Source organism: Dipodomys merriami, unplaced genomic scaffold (assembly GCF_024711535.1).
Source record: "Dipodomys merriami isolate MVZ:Mamm:240054 unplaced genomic scaffold, mDipMer1.0.p SCAF_19, whole genome shotgun sequence".
Lineage (NCBI taxonomy): Eukaryota > Metazoa > Chordata > Mammalia > Rodentia > Heteromyidae > Dipodomys > Dipodomys merriami.
The window spans coordinates 18,261,675-18,276,047 of NW_027203270.1; the positions used below are offsets into that span (position 1 = coordinate 18,261,675).

At 46.3% G+C, this 14,373-nt stretch overlaps 1 protein-coding gene across 7 annotated transcripts in view; it reads right to left on the reverse strand.

Moving 5' to 3' along the window:
• Tom1l2 (target of myb1 like 2 membrane trafficking protein) overlaps positions 1-14,373 on the reverse strand; it is a 137,518-nt gene that overhangs the window by 6,719 nt on the left and 116,426 nt on the right. For 3 of the 7 annotated variants that reach the window (XM_070027559.1, XM_070027553.1, XM_070027557.1), the window contains 5 exons: positions 12,847-12,895; positions 12,244-12,367; positions 10,199-10,316; positions 9,121-9,196; positions 6,263-6,328 (listed from right to left, as the gene is read on the reverse strand). In XM_070027559.1, coding sequence (XP_069883660.1) covers positions 6,263-6,328; positions 9,121-9,196; positions 10,199-10,316; positions 12,244-12,367; positions 12,847-12,895 — 433 coding nt within the window. Of the gene's footprint in view, position 1; positions 1,846-6,262; positions 6,329-9,120; positions 9,197-10,198; positions 10,317-12,243; positions 12,368-12,846; positions 12,896-14,373 lie in introns of those variants that run through there. The other 4 variants (XM_070027558.1, XM_070027555.1, XM_070027554.1 and 1 more) reach the window with 3 other exon arrangements.

Sequence of the window (14,373 nt, forward strand, 5' to 3'; positions counted from 1 at the left end):
GGCGGCAAGCAGCGGGGCCAGGCAGCCCCCACACAGCCAGGCAGGAGAAGACAAAACACCGGAACAAAATAAATCGTCAAAAAGCAACCCCCAAATGAAACCAAAATGTACACAGCAAAACAAAAAAACAAAAAACAAAAAAACACAATTGCATGGCACGCAGGGCAGCACAGGGCAGCCATATGTGAAATGGCAGGTGAGGAAAGCAAAGGAGGTGGCAAACAGTCAGAAGCAGAGGCCCGTGGCAAGGAAGTACACATTCTTAATATGGATAACTTTTTGACTGCATGTGTCTCTTCTTGTAGTCACAGGTACAAAGCACCTTCTACTCTCAAGAATGTGGTTGTCTTATAGTAGTCATGACAGCCCAGGAGAACCAATTGCCCTGAATCAAGTCCAGCCCAGGGAGTGACTCCAGGAGCCAAGAGGGGCCTCCCCCATACTCAGAGTGGGATGCAGGTATCAACCAGCCTTGGAAGACACCTGGGGCTCTGTTGGCTCTGTTTAATAGGTTGCCAAATCCATCTGTCTGGATTATATTCTAAGTGGAAGGAGGAGCCAGAGGCTAGAGCTCCACTGGCTTGGGTGTGGCATGGTTGACAGAAAGGAGGCTTGCTTTACTATCAATAGAAATGTGGCTAAAATGAGGGTTTTAGTGACAAAGGGAACTGCAAGGCTTCACTGCTAAAATGAAGGCTTTGGTGACAAAAAGACTGCGAGGCTTTAGTCTTTATGTCTCCTCAGGAGGGAAAAAATAATCACACAGTAGCTCTGAACACAAGTTTCCTTTAGTCTCATGCTTTCTACTTTCAACAGTAGTCTCCTGCAGTCAAAGAAAAGAAGTTCACTGAGAACTGGGAGCAGTGACCAGGGCACTGGCGAGGTGACAGGGCTCCCCCACAAACCTAATAGATGCCTGACAAATTACAACCTGGACTTTTGAGCCTCAGGCAGAGATTCTGAAAAATTCATGTGACTAAAACAATTTATGTTGTCAACTATGATGTGATAAGAAGTGAAAGTGGCCTTTAACCCCTTCGAAGCCACTTTAATGAGATAATTGGCACCCAGTCCAGACAAATAAGGTGATGGCCCTTAGTCAAGGGCCTTGTTCCTTACCTATCCTGGGCCTAGGAAGTAATTTTGGAGAAGAGGGGAATGTCTTAATTGACTACTATTTCTAGAAAAGAAAAGCTAGTGTACACCTATTGCTGTCTATACCTCAATGTCCTAGAGTAATGATAAAGTTTAAACAAGCAGTAAGAAGACTGTCTCAGTGTAAACTAATTCTAAAAAATGACTCAGCCTTAACAAAGGAAAAACAGAAAATTCCTACAACCAGCTCTGACCTGACTAGTCTTGGAGGCTGACATCTGCTCCCGAAGAGGGAAGGGTTTGGGACTTCAGGTGGAGCATGCACAGTCTGAGCAGGTGCCTACAGTGTTGTGAGAGCCCCTCCCTCCCTCTGCGAGCTGTCAACCCAGGCTCTGAACCTGCTCTGTGTCCTATCTGCAACCAGACGTGGGCAGTCACATAAGTATTTTCAGAATGCCAAACTACCCACTGACCAGATTAGGCAGAATCTCTCTATGTTGCCATTTTATCCTTTCTGGGGGACTGCGGACTGTTGAACTGAAAACATTCCTGCGGGTTCTTACCACCCTGATATGAATGCTAGGGATAAAATATGTGACTACTCACTCAGGGTGGGGATATGAATGCTCCATGGCTGTGCCAACAGTGCTTAAGGCAGGCACCCACCTTCCCTGTCAAAGAGCAGCAGGACACAGCGGGTGCAGCCTGCTATCCGATGCTTGCTGGCAGGCCTTCTGCCTTGACACATTCCTGGAACAAGGAGATGCCATTTTCATGATCTTGATGCCTCTAAATCACAATGCCTGGCTCAGACAGGATGTGTGCCATGCTGAGTCCCAACACCAAGGCTCAGCCAACCCCTCAGCTGCTAGAGCACTCTTACATGGCCTTCCTTTGTTTGTATGTATGCAGCATGAACCACCCAGAAGAAACTGAGACTCCATGTACTAAGCTTTTCCCTTCTTTTTTTTTCCTCCTTTGCAGTACCGAGGATGGAACCCAGGGTTTCATGCATGCTAGGCAAGCTCTACCACTGAGCTTCTTTTCTGATGTGTTGCTAAAATTTGAAAAAAGCCTCTAAGAGAAGCTGGGTGTGATGGTACACACCTGCAATGCCCAAACTCACAAGGCTAAGGAATGCTAGCTGTCAGTGCTCATGCCTGCACTCTTAGCTATTCAGGAGGCTTAGGTCTGAAGATTGCAGTTCAAACTCAGTCTAGGCAGGAAAGTTTGTGAGATTCTTATATCCAATGAACTACTCAGAAAAAGCCAGAAGTGTACTCTGGCTCAAGCAGTAGTGTACTAGCCTTAAGTACAAAGAGGCTCAGGGACAGTATCCAGCCAGCATAAATAATAAGAAACTTTAAAAAGGGGCTGGGAAGGTGGCTCAGTGGTAGAGCGCTTGCCTTGCATGCCTGAGGCCCTGGGTTCAATTCCTCAGCACCACATAAGCAAAAAGGAAAAAGCCGGAAGTGGCGCTGTGGCTCAAGTGGTAGAGCGCTAGCCTTGAGCTGAAGAGTTGAGGGACAGTGCCCAGGACCAGAGTTCAGGCCCCATGACCGGACCCCCAAAAAAAATAAAAAAAGAAACTTTAAAAAATCCAGTAAGTAACCATGGGTTTAAAAATGTTTAGTTTTTTTTCCTTACAATTTTTTTTTTGTTACTGTTAAACAACAGAAGGCTATTAGTGGAGCTCAGTGGCTCCACCATGGGTTTAATTTCCAGTGAGGTAAAAATAAATAAATCCTTGGATATGACATCATGATTAAATTTTCTTCTTTGAAGACTAATCTTGACAGATATCATGCAAAACAAAACATCAACAAAAAAACACCTCACACTATTGCTCTCTTCCCAGATGTACCTGAAACTTATGTGTAATGTGTGGAATGGCACCCTCCAGACAAGTCTGGGAGCCAGGCAGAGCATGAGAGGGAGAGCATAGGTAAGGGTGGTGCTGGGCTCCAGTTGGGCCACGCCTCTCATTGATGGAAGCTTGGGATGAGTTACTTCTCTTAGACCCTTCACTGAGTTGAAGAAACCTTTAGTTTCTTCACTGGGTAGTTCCAGCTTCTTTTGACCTAAGAAGCCTTAGACTTGTGGGTGAAAAGGCAGGCACAATTTCTTCATCTGTGGAATAAGGTGCTTTATAAGGTTACATTTAATTTTCAACATTCCTAGAGTCAGAATACCTTAGCTTCCAAGTTGGTGCTTCTGTTCCCTAATGCTGACACCCAAGGAAGTTAGAACATTGGAACTGACTTTATAGTAAAGCTACCAGGCCTCAGAACATGAACCTCTGAGGATCTAGGGTGCTGGTTACTGGCTGAGTTTGTCTAACATAAGACAGGATTGACTTTCTTGTGCTGGGATGTAAAACCTTAGCTACAAAAATCTGCTCTGGTCAATAAGTGTCTGGAGTATTTTAACAGGGTCAAATCCCTTCTAATCATGCAAGTGCTAGGAGACCTAGACTGAACACATACACTGACATAAAAATATAACAGAGAGGCTGAGAGGGAGGAGATCCCTTTTCTAGGCTGGAGAGAAGGGAAGAACCCTGGCTACAGAAGGGTGCTGAGTCTTAGGGGACTAAGTATCTCTACCCTGTGGTTTTAGACAAGTCCTCAGGCCCTTGGAAGGCCTCAGCATCAACCTATCAGACCAGAGACTGGCCCAGAAGATCTCTAGGAGGCCTGTTGGCTTTGAAACACCATGGTTAAATGGTCTTGGGCACTGATCCGAGTGGCAGGCTGGCTCAAGGTATCTGAAAAAGAGTAGGTATTGGACAAAGGAGACAAAGAAGAAAGAAAGATGTGAAGAGAGACTATAAAGGCAAGTGATAGAATGCTTGCTTAGTATGGAGCTTGCTCTGTGGAGCTCAGCATTGAGGGCCCTGTATACCCCTATCCCATGGAGACTAAAGCTTAAAGTTGAATCTTGTAAAGAGAGAAGCCGGGATAGCAGGGTGATTGCCCTGGTAACCTCTATCTGCACAGTAAAAATGAAACAGGCAACTCACATGCCCAGGAGGCAGATTCAGATCTGGGCGGTAGGCTGCTGTTCTGCTGCAGGTTCTTACCTGAAGGGCAGGTAATACTACCTTGTCTCAGGACAGAGAGAGGTGCTGCCATCAGATCATCCCAGACAGTGCTCTCTGGGCTGTGTCTGGGGGTCTCCTAGGGTTACTGAAAAGGAGGGACATGAACAGTCCTAACTTTAAGCTAAGTTTTGTAGCAATAGGTTCTCTTCACTAACCTACTTTTGCTCTTGCTTTGACTTACATTTGTTTTCACCAGGACATCTTCCTGGTTCTCTAGCCTGCAAATAGGCGCTAGCCCCAGCTGATCATCAACCAGAAGAAGCAGAGATCAGGGGCCAGGGAGATAGGGAAGGATGAGCCAGTGGCCCAACACCAGCTCATACAGATCTCGTTTTAGTTCAGCTAGCGATGAACCTAACTTTTATGCTGGATAGTCAACAGCTGAAGTCTCAAGAGAGGAAGACCCTAATGAGGCACTCCTCCACAGCTGGACTCAAGTCCATTTGACTTTCAATGCGATGAGAGCAAGGGGAGGCTATGAAACTCACCCCATAACATTTCAGCTAGCCCAATGCGGGGAAGTGTCTAAAAGCCTCTGTCCTCAAGCAATAGTACAAAAAGTTTCCACGTAAGAATTTGTACTCAGGAAGTTTGGAAAGACTCAAGGTTTCTATGCTATGGGGCATAAGGCGAAGCAATTAATAAACATTTTAATCATTTGAATATCATTAAAAACCGCAGGCAGGAGGGTGAGACACCAGGTTAGCTGTTAGTTGGGTTTGTTTCTGAGAAATTGGAGACTGGAGTGCTACTGAGGACAGGCATTAGGGAGGCAGCTAGTGTGGGCAGAGGCAGATGCTACCACTAGCTGCCAAGACCACACTCTGTAGTTTGAAGGGCAGTATCCTTTTTTGCAGGATTATTAGGCACAAGGGTACATGGGCTGGATCTTCCCAATTTGGACAGTGAATTACACATGGTTTCTAGGAACCTGTTCTAAGGTCAGAGTCTACCATGTTCCTGAAGAAGCCTATGAGGGGTCTGGCCAGCTTACCCTTTGAGGAATGATGTTAGGGATGATGCAGGAACCACTGCTTTCTCATTCAAGGAGAGAGAGAGTGCTGCTAATGCAACTGCCATCAGCCCTTACATAGGCAGGTGGCCTTTGTGCTGCCTATATAGTCTTGGACCTTCTTGCCCTACCAGGTACCTGCCTGTCTTGGCTCTTCACCTGACCACATCCTGGCCAGTGTCCAGGGGTGATCCTGTGTCTTTCCCATCCCACCCACCTGGAAAACAGAGCCCTACATATCCCTGTCTATCACCAGTTCTTCTCTGCATCCTCACTCACTCTGGCCCCACCACATGCACGTGGAGCTTTGGCTCTGTGTTGGAGGTGAACTGGTCACCCCAAGACAGTCAGGGATGAGGTCATTTCTCTCCCAAGGCTATCCATCTGGCCCAGGGCTACCTGAAACAGATAAGGTAAGACAGTTCCTCCCAGGGTTCTATGCCTCAAAAGCACCTCTAATTAAGAACTAACTATGCTTAGGGAATTGAGTCCCTCCAACTTTGTCTTCTTTTAACTCTATCCCAACAGTTGGTGTGAATTTCTGCAAGAGGTTTCAAGTCCTTTGGGGAGCTTAAGTGAACATAAATAACCATTATAAAAGCCCACCAAGCCTAGGACTGCAAAATTCCCATTAGGCTAGAGAGGGCTTCCTTGATTAGCCAGAAAAGCCTGTTCCCTTACAATGGTGTCCCCATCCCCAAGCACAAGCCACAGTGGTCCTGCTTATCCTGGAAAAACGAATACTGCCAGCGTTCTAGAGATAGTCAAGAGGAGGGACGGGCCCTCCCCTCACTCCTGCTAGTATCACACATCATGAAGGCCCAGGGCCATGGGACCCAACCAAAACCCAGAGGTATTTCTGGGGCTGAAAGCCTGAGGCTTTAGAAGATTATATATAGATAGGAGGGGAAATTTGGCACCCCTGTCAGAAGGAGCGAGTATGACTGTATCCCATCTGATCACAAGGGCTAGGCAGGTGGCAAGAGGAAGGCACTGTTACACAGGTAAGGGGCTAGGGTGGGCAGCGGGCTTGCTCAGCTGTGGCTCCTCACCATTCCTTGGGACATGAGCCAGCTGTCTATGGGCTCCAGGTCAGAGTCCCCACCTTTCCCTCTCTGCTGGGCCAAGGACAGAAAGGTCCCAGAAAGAAAAGTCACAGCAAGACCCATGATAAAGAAGTCATAGCACATATCGTGGAAATAGAAAAGTCACTGTTCAGATTTGATGGTTAGTCCTGTAAGGAAATGTGACCAGATGTCCCCCCACCCCCCCACCCAGGAACATCCTCTTACCTGCTTGGAAAAAAGAAGGAAAGTTTAGTAGCCATGAATCCCAGCAGGATAATAAATACTCATACCAACTACTGAACATCTGGAAAGTCTCTGAGGTCACAAGTTACCCTAGACTGCTTCTCATGCATTTAGAGACACCAGGCAGGATGAGCAAGGGATCCCATGGAAAAATTCAATTTTTTTTTGTTTTTTTTTGTCAGTCATGGGGCTTGAACTCTGTGCCTGGGTGCAGTCCCTCAGCTCTTCAGCTCAAGGCTACTGTTCTACCACTTGAGCCACAGCACCATTTCCGGCTTTTTCTGTTTATGTGGTGTTGAGGAATCGAACCCAGGGCTTCATGCACGTGAGGCAAGCACTCTACCACTGAGCCACCTTCCCAGCCCCCAAAAAATCCAATGCTACAAGACTATTTCTACATTTTCCTTATTCCTGAATTTTTTTTCTTTTCTTTCTGTTAATCTGTTCTTTTCCTAAATTCTTAATTTGAATGCTGTTGGGTATATCTTTTATTGCTTATTTATTTATTTTATTTTTGTTTTTGTGGGTTGGGAATGGAACCCAAGGCCTTGAAAATGCTAGGCAAGCAGTTTACCACTGAGTTACATCCCTAGCCCTATACTCTTTTAATTAAATAAATATTTTGTGTGTGTGTGTGCTGGTCTTGGGGCTTGAACTCAGGGCCTACGTGCTGTCTCTGAGCTTTTCTGCTCAAAGCTAGCACTCTACCACTTGAGCTACAGCTCTACTTCCAGCTTTTTGGTAGTTAATTGGAGATAAAAGTCTCACAGACTTTCCTTCCCAGGCTGGCTTTGAACTGTGATCCTCTCAGGTCTGAGCCTCCTGAGTAGCTAGGATTACAGGTATGAGCCATAATGTCTAGCTACTGCCTTTTTCTAAGTGATAGAAATATTTAAAGTAGGGACAGCTGACATGATAGGATCTTACTGTGGAGGTGTGAGTGCACAACATGCTCTCCTATATTGTGCTCTCAATTTCTCTCTTGGCCCACTTTTCTTTTCCAGGTCAACATGGCTTGGGAGGGGCCAAGAGAGCCTATACAATGTATGTGTAGACACATACACAGACACACATAGCCAACACATGTCCAGCCACCTTGCTGAGGCTGTGCCTAGCCCCGGTGAGCAGCAACAGGAGAAACTGCCTATCACCCGGGGCAAACTTGCTAGAGTTAAGACCTTTGAAATTAAGGAGCCAGGCCAAGACACACACTCAAAGGGTAAAGGGTGAGAAGTCATCCACATCTCCTGGACTTGGACCCATGCCTGGGTACTGATAACAGCAGGGGTGAGGCAGAACATATGTTGGCATGATGGGGCAAGCCCTAGAACCAGAATGGACAGCAAACAGCCTTGCTGATAGATGAAGTTAATCTAGGCCAGGCCAGGGCCAGGCAGGAGGGGGCACCCTCATGAAGCAGTTTGCTGGCAGACCTCAGCCCAGCTCTCTAATGCCAGGTTAGGTGCCAGGACAATCTAGCTAATGGGAAAATGAGCTATGACTTGCATGGATGGGGAATGGCACTGATGGTCCCTGTTATAGAAGAGTAGGGTGCTGAGAACCCAAGGCAGCTGGCCAGTTCTTCTGCGCCCCCTGGTGACAAGTGCCAAGGATGCATGTTTTCAGATCAAGTTGGCTTGGGAGTTTTTTCCCCATGGGCAAACTTTCTCATGACATCAGGCAGAAGCCAGACAGCCTGTCTGGGCCCACTTAAACAAGAACTGCAAGAGGCAAGGAACCGGCATTTGGGAAGCAGAGAGCCCTATGCAAACCTTCCTGTCCAGCAGACGGGTAGGTATTGCTTCCTTCCAGCCAGGCCTAGAGGTCCTAGCAGGAGTTCCAGCTGTGTTAGACAGTTGTCATGGCAACCCTCCTCTTCCCTGCCCTGCAAACATGAATGCATTCATATACCTCCTAGTCAGGCTCACAGAGAAAAATCTTGTAAGAAGTATTAGACATTAACACTTTACCTTCTATGATATGAAGTCGTAAAGAAACTTGGCTGTATTTTGGGGATGCAAATGCCACCCTCCACTTCAAAGTGTCTCCCTCCTTGGCTTTGTTTTTTCCAAGCCTGGAGTTTTCCAAGGCAGCCTCCTAGCCTCCTCTAACTTCCTTAGCTCCCCAAACAAGTCCTGACTACCAAATTGCCTTCTACTAGCATTGGCACTGCTTGGCTTAAGCCAGCTGCCAATGGTCATCAGAGTGACTCAGATCAGCATTCACCTTCCTTATGAAGGAAATGCACACTCCCAAGGCCTTGTCATGTGTGGGGAGCACATAGAATAGGAGCTATGAAGCTGGACACTCCTAGGGTAGAATCCCCATATGCTTCTGCTCTCCAAGAATCCCTTGGTTTGTCTGCTGCCTCTCTGGGTTGGTTTCCTCTTGCGTATTACAGGAATGTTACCTCACAGTGTAGGGAGACTCAATGAGGCATTATTTGGTGGTACATAGTTACTTTAAGCATCTCTCTGGCAGTGCAGCAAGTCCAGACTATCTACATAAGCAAGCAGCTGCCGAATTATCCAGATAGCTTTGCCAAATGGTTTGTCTTTCCCTCCAGAAGACTCTGGGCAGAAGAACAGTTGAAGACCTACCACTTCCGAGTTCTGTTTCCGACTGTCTAATGCAGAAGCGAGTCCTCCAACAGCCTGAGGATCCTCATAGGTGACCCTAGAGAAAGTGGTGGGAGCAGAGGTGAGTTCTTCCCCCAGTGATCTCAGGAGGTGGGATGGAGATCTGTAATTACTTTCTATCCCTTGGTACCTTCTTTGTGTGACCTTGGACTTGGGTATAGGTTGAAGGTTCATGCTGTCTTCCTGCAGCTGAAGCAAAGAGGCTGGCTTTTAGCACAAGCTTACCACCCAACTCCTCTGGGACCTGGAATATTGTGTGTTTCAAGGTCCCATTCTTGAATAACAATACAAGGGCCTCTCCGTCAGGATGTCAAATGTGTCCCAAAACTCCTTAGAGGATGGAGTTTACATAAAGGCAAAGTAATATTAATTCTGATTTTATAAGCAGCACCCGCCTTTAGGCTAAACAGAAAGCTCAAAGTATGTTCTATGCCTAAGATACAGGGGTTTGTGTATTTTGGAATCAGCTCTTTCAATTCCAGATGGCTCATCCTTGCCAGAATTATTGCTGGAGAAGCCTCTTCCCTAACCACTTATTTTAGGCAGCTGAATCTTTTTATTTGCTTGCAATAGGATGGCTTCAATCTCTTGGTCCTCCTGCCTTAGTCTCTCACATGCTGGAATTATAGCTATGTACTACCATGCCCAGCAGGCAGTTAAATCTTACTACTAGGAACCTGTCTGGGTCACTGTCTGGCTGTACCCTCCCAAGTCTGAATTCCTGAATGTGAGGAACTTGAGCAAGGCAGTGCCTCATTCACAGCATGGGCAGGAAAGAAAGAAACATAGTCTCTTGTGACTGAAAGAAGAATGACACCACAGTCAACCCCAAGGGCAGAGGAGAGTGGAAGGAGGGGAGCTGGAATTCATTGAGTACCAGCAAGTGAATGCCAAGTCCTCACAGCTATATTTTAAAGTTCCTGGCAGTCTTGGATCTAGTAAATAAAAGGCTTCTTTGTGATGGCTTGGGACCAGGCCTGAGTCCACTCTCCCTCACCCTCCAATATCTTTTGATAGCACTGGAAGGGGCCCCACATACGTCTTGCGCTGCTCTGCCAAGGAGTTCCCTCTGGTCTGGGCAAACATGTCAAAGCCGTCACGAGGATTACACTGTTGGAGTGAACTAAGGGTACCACTGACGCTCTCTGTCCCCAAGTCTGTGACAACAAAACAAGAGGCAGATGAGAACAAAATCTGAATTATGAACCTGGTGGTAGGCCCCAAGGCCAGCAGTTCAGCCAGTAGATTAAGGGCCTACAGGGGGACAGGGCTATTCTCAGCACTCCTGAGACAGGGCAGGCTCAGGAAGGGGGGTGGAAGCAGGACAGCCACTGCTCCTAAGGCTGATCAAGGAAAAAAACAGGAGATTAGAGTTAGAAGGGAGGCTGCTGGCAATGACAGCAAGGACAAGGGCCATCATATTTCACCATTTCTACCATGACATTGTCAGAGTGCCCTGTGTTCATTGAATCACATTGTCTAAGGACTTGGGCCATTCACTCATTGTTTTGTTTTTGTGCTAGTCCTGGAACTTGAACTCAGGGCCTGGGCACTACCCCTGAGCTTTTTTGCTCAAAGCTAGTACTCTACTACTCGAGCCACAGCTCTACTTCCAGCTTTTTTTGGTGATTAATTGGAGATTAGAGATTCACAGGCTTTCCTACTCCAGCTGGCTTTGAACCATGATCCTTAGATCTGAGCCTCCTGAGTAGCTAGGATTACAGGCATGAGCCACCAGTACTGGGATTCATTCATTTGGCAGATACCTCTTATATACCTGTCATGTTCAGAGACACACCTCCAAGGGACCAAGATGGCCTCAGGAGCTCACTAAGTAATTGAATAGGTAGGTATAAATGAATATATATTTATATGTATGTGCATACGAATTCATACATATACAAACATATGTATTTATGTGTAGGTATGTCATTTTCTTTCTTTCTTTCTTTCTTTCTTTCTTTCTTTCTTTCTTTCTTTCTTTCTTTCTTTCTTTCTTTCTTTCTTTCTTTCTTTCTTTCTTTCTTTCTTTCTTTCTTTCTTTCTTTCTTTCTTTCTTTCTTTCTTTCTTTCTTTCTTTCTTTCTTTCTTTCTTGCCAGTCTTGGAGCTTGAACTCAGGGCCTGGGCACTATCCCTGAGCCTTTCTGTACTCAAGGCTAGTACTCTACCACTTGAGCCACAGCACCACCTCTGGCTTTTTCTGTGTATGTGGTACTGAGGAATCGAATCCAGGGCTTCATGCATGCTAGTCAAGCACTCTACCACTAAGCCACATTCCCAGCCCATATACATACTTTCACTATGGAAAACTAGAGTTGTTTTTTTTTTTTTTTTTCCAGATCATGGAACACTTTAGTTTGCTGCTATAGTTTGAGGAGGGCAATTAAGTCGGTATTCCTACTTCCTGTTTTTCAACCCACTGCAGACATTACCAATCAATCACAGATTCTTTCTTTTTTTGGCCCTGATGTTGCTTTAGCATTCTTTTCAACTTGTGTTCTAAGAAGCTTCACTGTGAAGAGAAACCTATTTGACATCCTCAGCCTAGTTAATAGTGAAAAATCACTTCAACCTCAGATTTCACTAAAATAAAGTAGGTTTTTTTTGTTTTTTTCTTTTTTTAAGGGAACAATTAGGCAGGCACCAGTGGCTCATGCATGTAATTGTAGCTACTCAGGAGGCTGAGATATGAGAATCACCATTTGAAGCCAGCCAGAGCAGGAAAGTCCATAAGACTCTTATTCCAATTAACCACCAGAAAAACCAGAAGTGGCACTGTGACTCAAGTGGTGGAGCACTAGCCTTGAGCTAAAGAGCTAAAGGACAGCACCCAGGCCCCGAGTTCAAGCCCCATGACAAAAATAAATAAATAAATAAATAAAATAAAAAAATAAAGGAACTTACAAACCCTTGGAACCTCCCCCATGTCTGCTTTCCAACAGTTAAACTTCAAATTTAGGGTAAGAAATTAATGAACTGAAGGTGATACATTTGGCCAGGACTCAGGAACATACTTTCACATGGATTTCCTAAAAGACTCTCTTCTAGCCTTCCAACAAAGGGAGAAACATTGAGACACTCACCCAAACCTGCGAGCTGAGAGGAAAGGGAAGATGGGGGTGCTGTGCTCCCCACCATGGGGCTCACCACAGCAGGAGAGCCAGGACCCAGGTCTATTAAGTTGTCTTCAGTAACTTCGTTCAGTACCTGTCAGGACATGAAATGGGCAATGAGATCCAAGCCCTTGAGTTAGTTTTGAGGTAAAAGCGGGTAGAGACCTATGCTAGACTATGCTTAAGGAAAGGCATCATTCACTGCCCAACACAGATGCAAAGTAGTTCTCCTTACCCACCTTTAGGGCCAACAGTGGGCCTAGGCTGTTGGTGAGCTCCATGCCTGAGCTTCCTCCCCTTCCTCACTTACAGGAGGCACAATGAGTCACCAGGGTAGTGACTGCCCTGGGAACTTAAAGCAGGTTTCCTTCTGCTATCCCACTGGGGTACTTGCTGGCTCTCCCTCTGTTTTTCTTTAAACAGAACTTGCTACCTAAGCATTTTAGTGTCTGTTTAAAAAACAAGAAACAAACCTAGAAGTGAAGTCCAACTAGGGTAGCTCTAGTGTGTGTGTGTGGGGGGGGGTGGGGGTGTGCTACCTCAGGAGATGAGGAAGGTATAAAGGACACTTACTCCATTGCTGGTGTTCTGAACTGATCGGCCTGATCTGTACCGCTCGAACCTATCAGAGAAGGGAAAGTAGAAGTAAGAAGTGTGCAAAGCCCTGCTGGCTATGCTCATGACTTGTGAAAAATATAGGGAACGCAAGAGAGGCCAAATTTCCTGTGAAAAGAACCAAACACTGGGGGAGTAGAGTGGACTCCACACTTAACCAACTTTGCCATGTCTTTCTCTATGTGGAGCTCCAGCTTCTCCTGAGTTGGTATCAGGGACTAGGGGGTGGCTGGGACCTGGAGGCCACCAGAAGCATCTGGTGTTCCTCTGGCCTCTGGAGGAGAGGTTATTCCAACCCCTTTGCCTCAGGCATCCCATATATCTGTCTATAAAGCCAGGCTGAAAGGGTATAGGCTTCCTTACTTCAAAGAGCTCTGCTAGAGAGCAATTAGCACTTGTGGTTAAAATGCCCCTAGCTCAGTCTTTGCAAGAAAGGAGCAGGTAGAATAGAAACAGCTTAGAAGAGGGTAGCACAGGGCTCTAGCCACAGCTGGAGGAAATGCTCACCAGGAACAGTGAAGAGCTTTGGGCTGCTTCCCATCCCCATCAGGGGGCTGTCAGGATAGCAGAGCATCTCCTGTACCCAGAGTGAATGTATGGCTGCAGATGTGGGTTACTGCAGAAAGCATTTCTCCTGCCACCACCAAGCCATCCTCATACCAGATGGGGGATAAATGAGCAGTTGTGAGGATCATATGGGGGACAGTAGACCCTGTGCTGCATCATGTTTAAATGTTCCAAATGCCATAAGCAAAGAGGCAGCCAAGTGATTTTCTCCAGCCACTGTCAGAGAAATCAGGCTTTACAGAGGCACAATGGTCTATGTTGCCCCTTCCCCATCTTGTCACATCAAGTGCCTAGGGACAAAGGATCCTCAGGAGATAAGGTCTGGCTAGAGTGTCCAGGATGATTTTAAGAAAGACTTGTCTGTCCAAGCATGGTGACACACACATGTAATCCCAACACTTGGGAGGCAGAAGCAAGAGGATTATGAGTTTCAGGATGGTCTACACTACAGAGCAAAACCCTGTTTCCAAACAACAAAACACCACCTCATCAAATAAATAACTAAATAAATCAAAACCTGGGTTCTGGTAGCTCACACCCCTATAATCACAGCTACACTGACGGTAGAAATCTGGGGATCACAGTTCATGGCCAGTTTGGGCAGACACATCTGTAACTCTTACCTGCAATTAGCCAGCAAAAATTGAAGCATAGCTCAAGTGGTAGAGCACTAACGGTAGGAAAAAAAAACAAGTGTTTTTTTTTTGTTTTTTCTTTTTCTTTTTTTTTTTGGGGGGGTCCGGTCGTGGGGCCTGAACTCTGGGCCTGGGCACTGTCCCTCAGCTCTTCAGCTCAAGGCTAGCATTCTACCACTTGAGCCACAGCGCCACTTCCGGCTTTTTTCTTATGTGGTGCTGAGGAATCGAACCCAGGGCCTCGAGCATGCAAGGCAAGTGCTCTACCACTGAGCCACCTTCC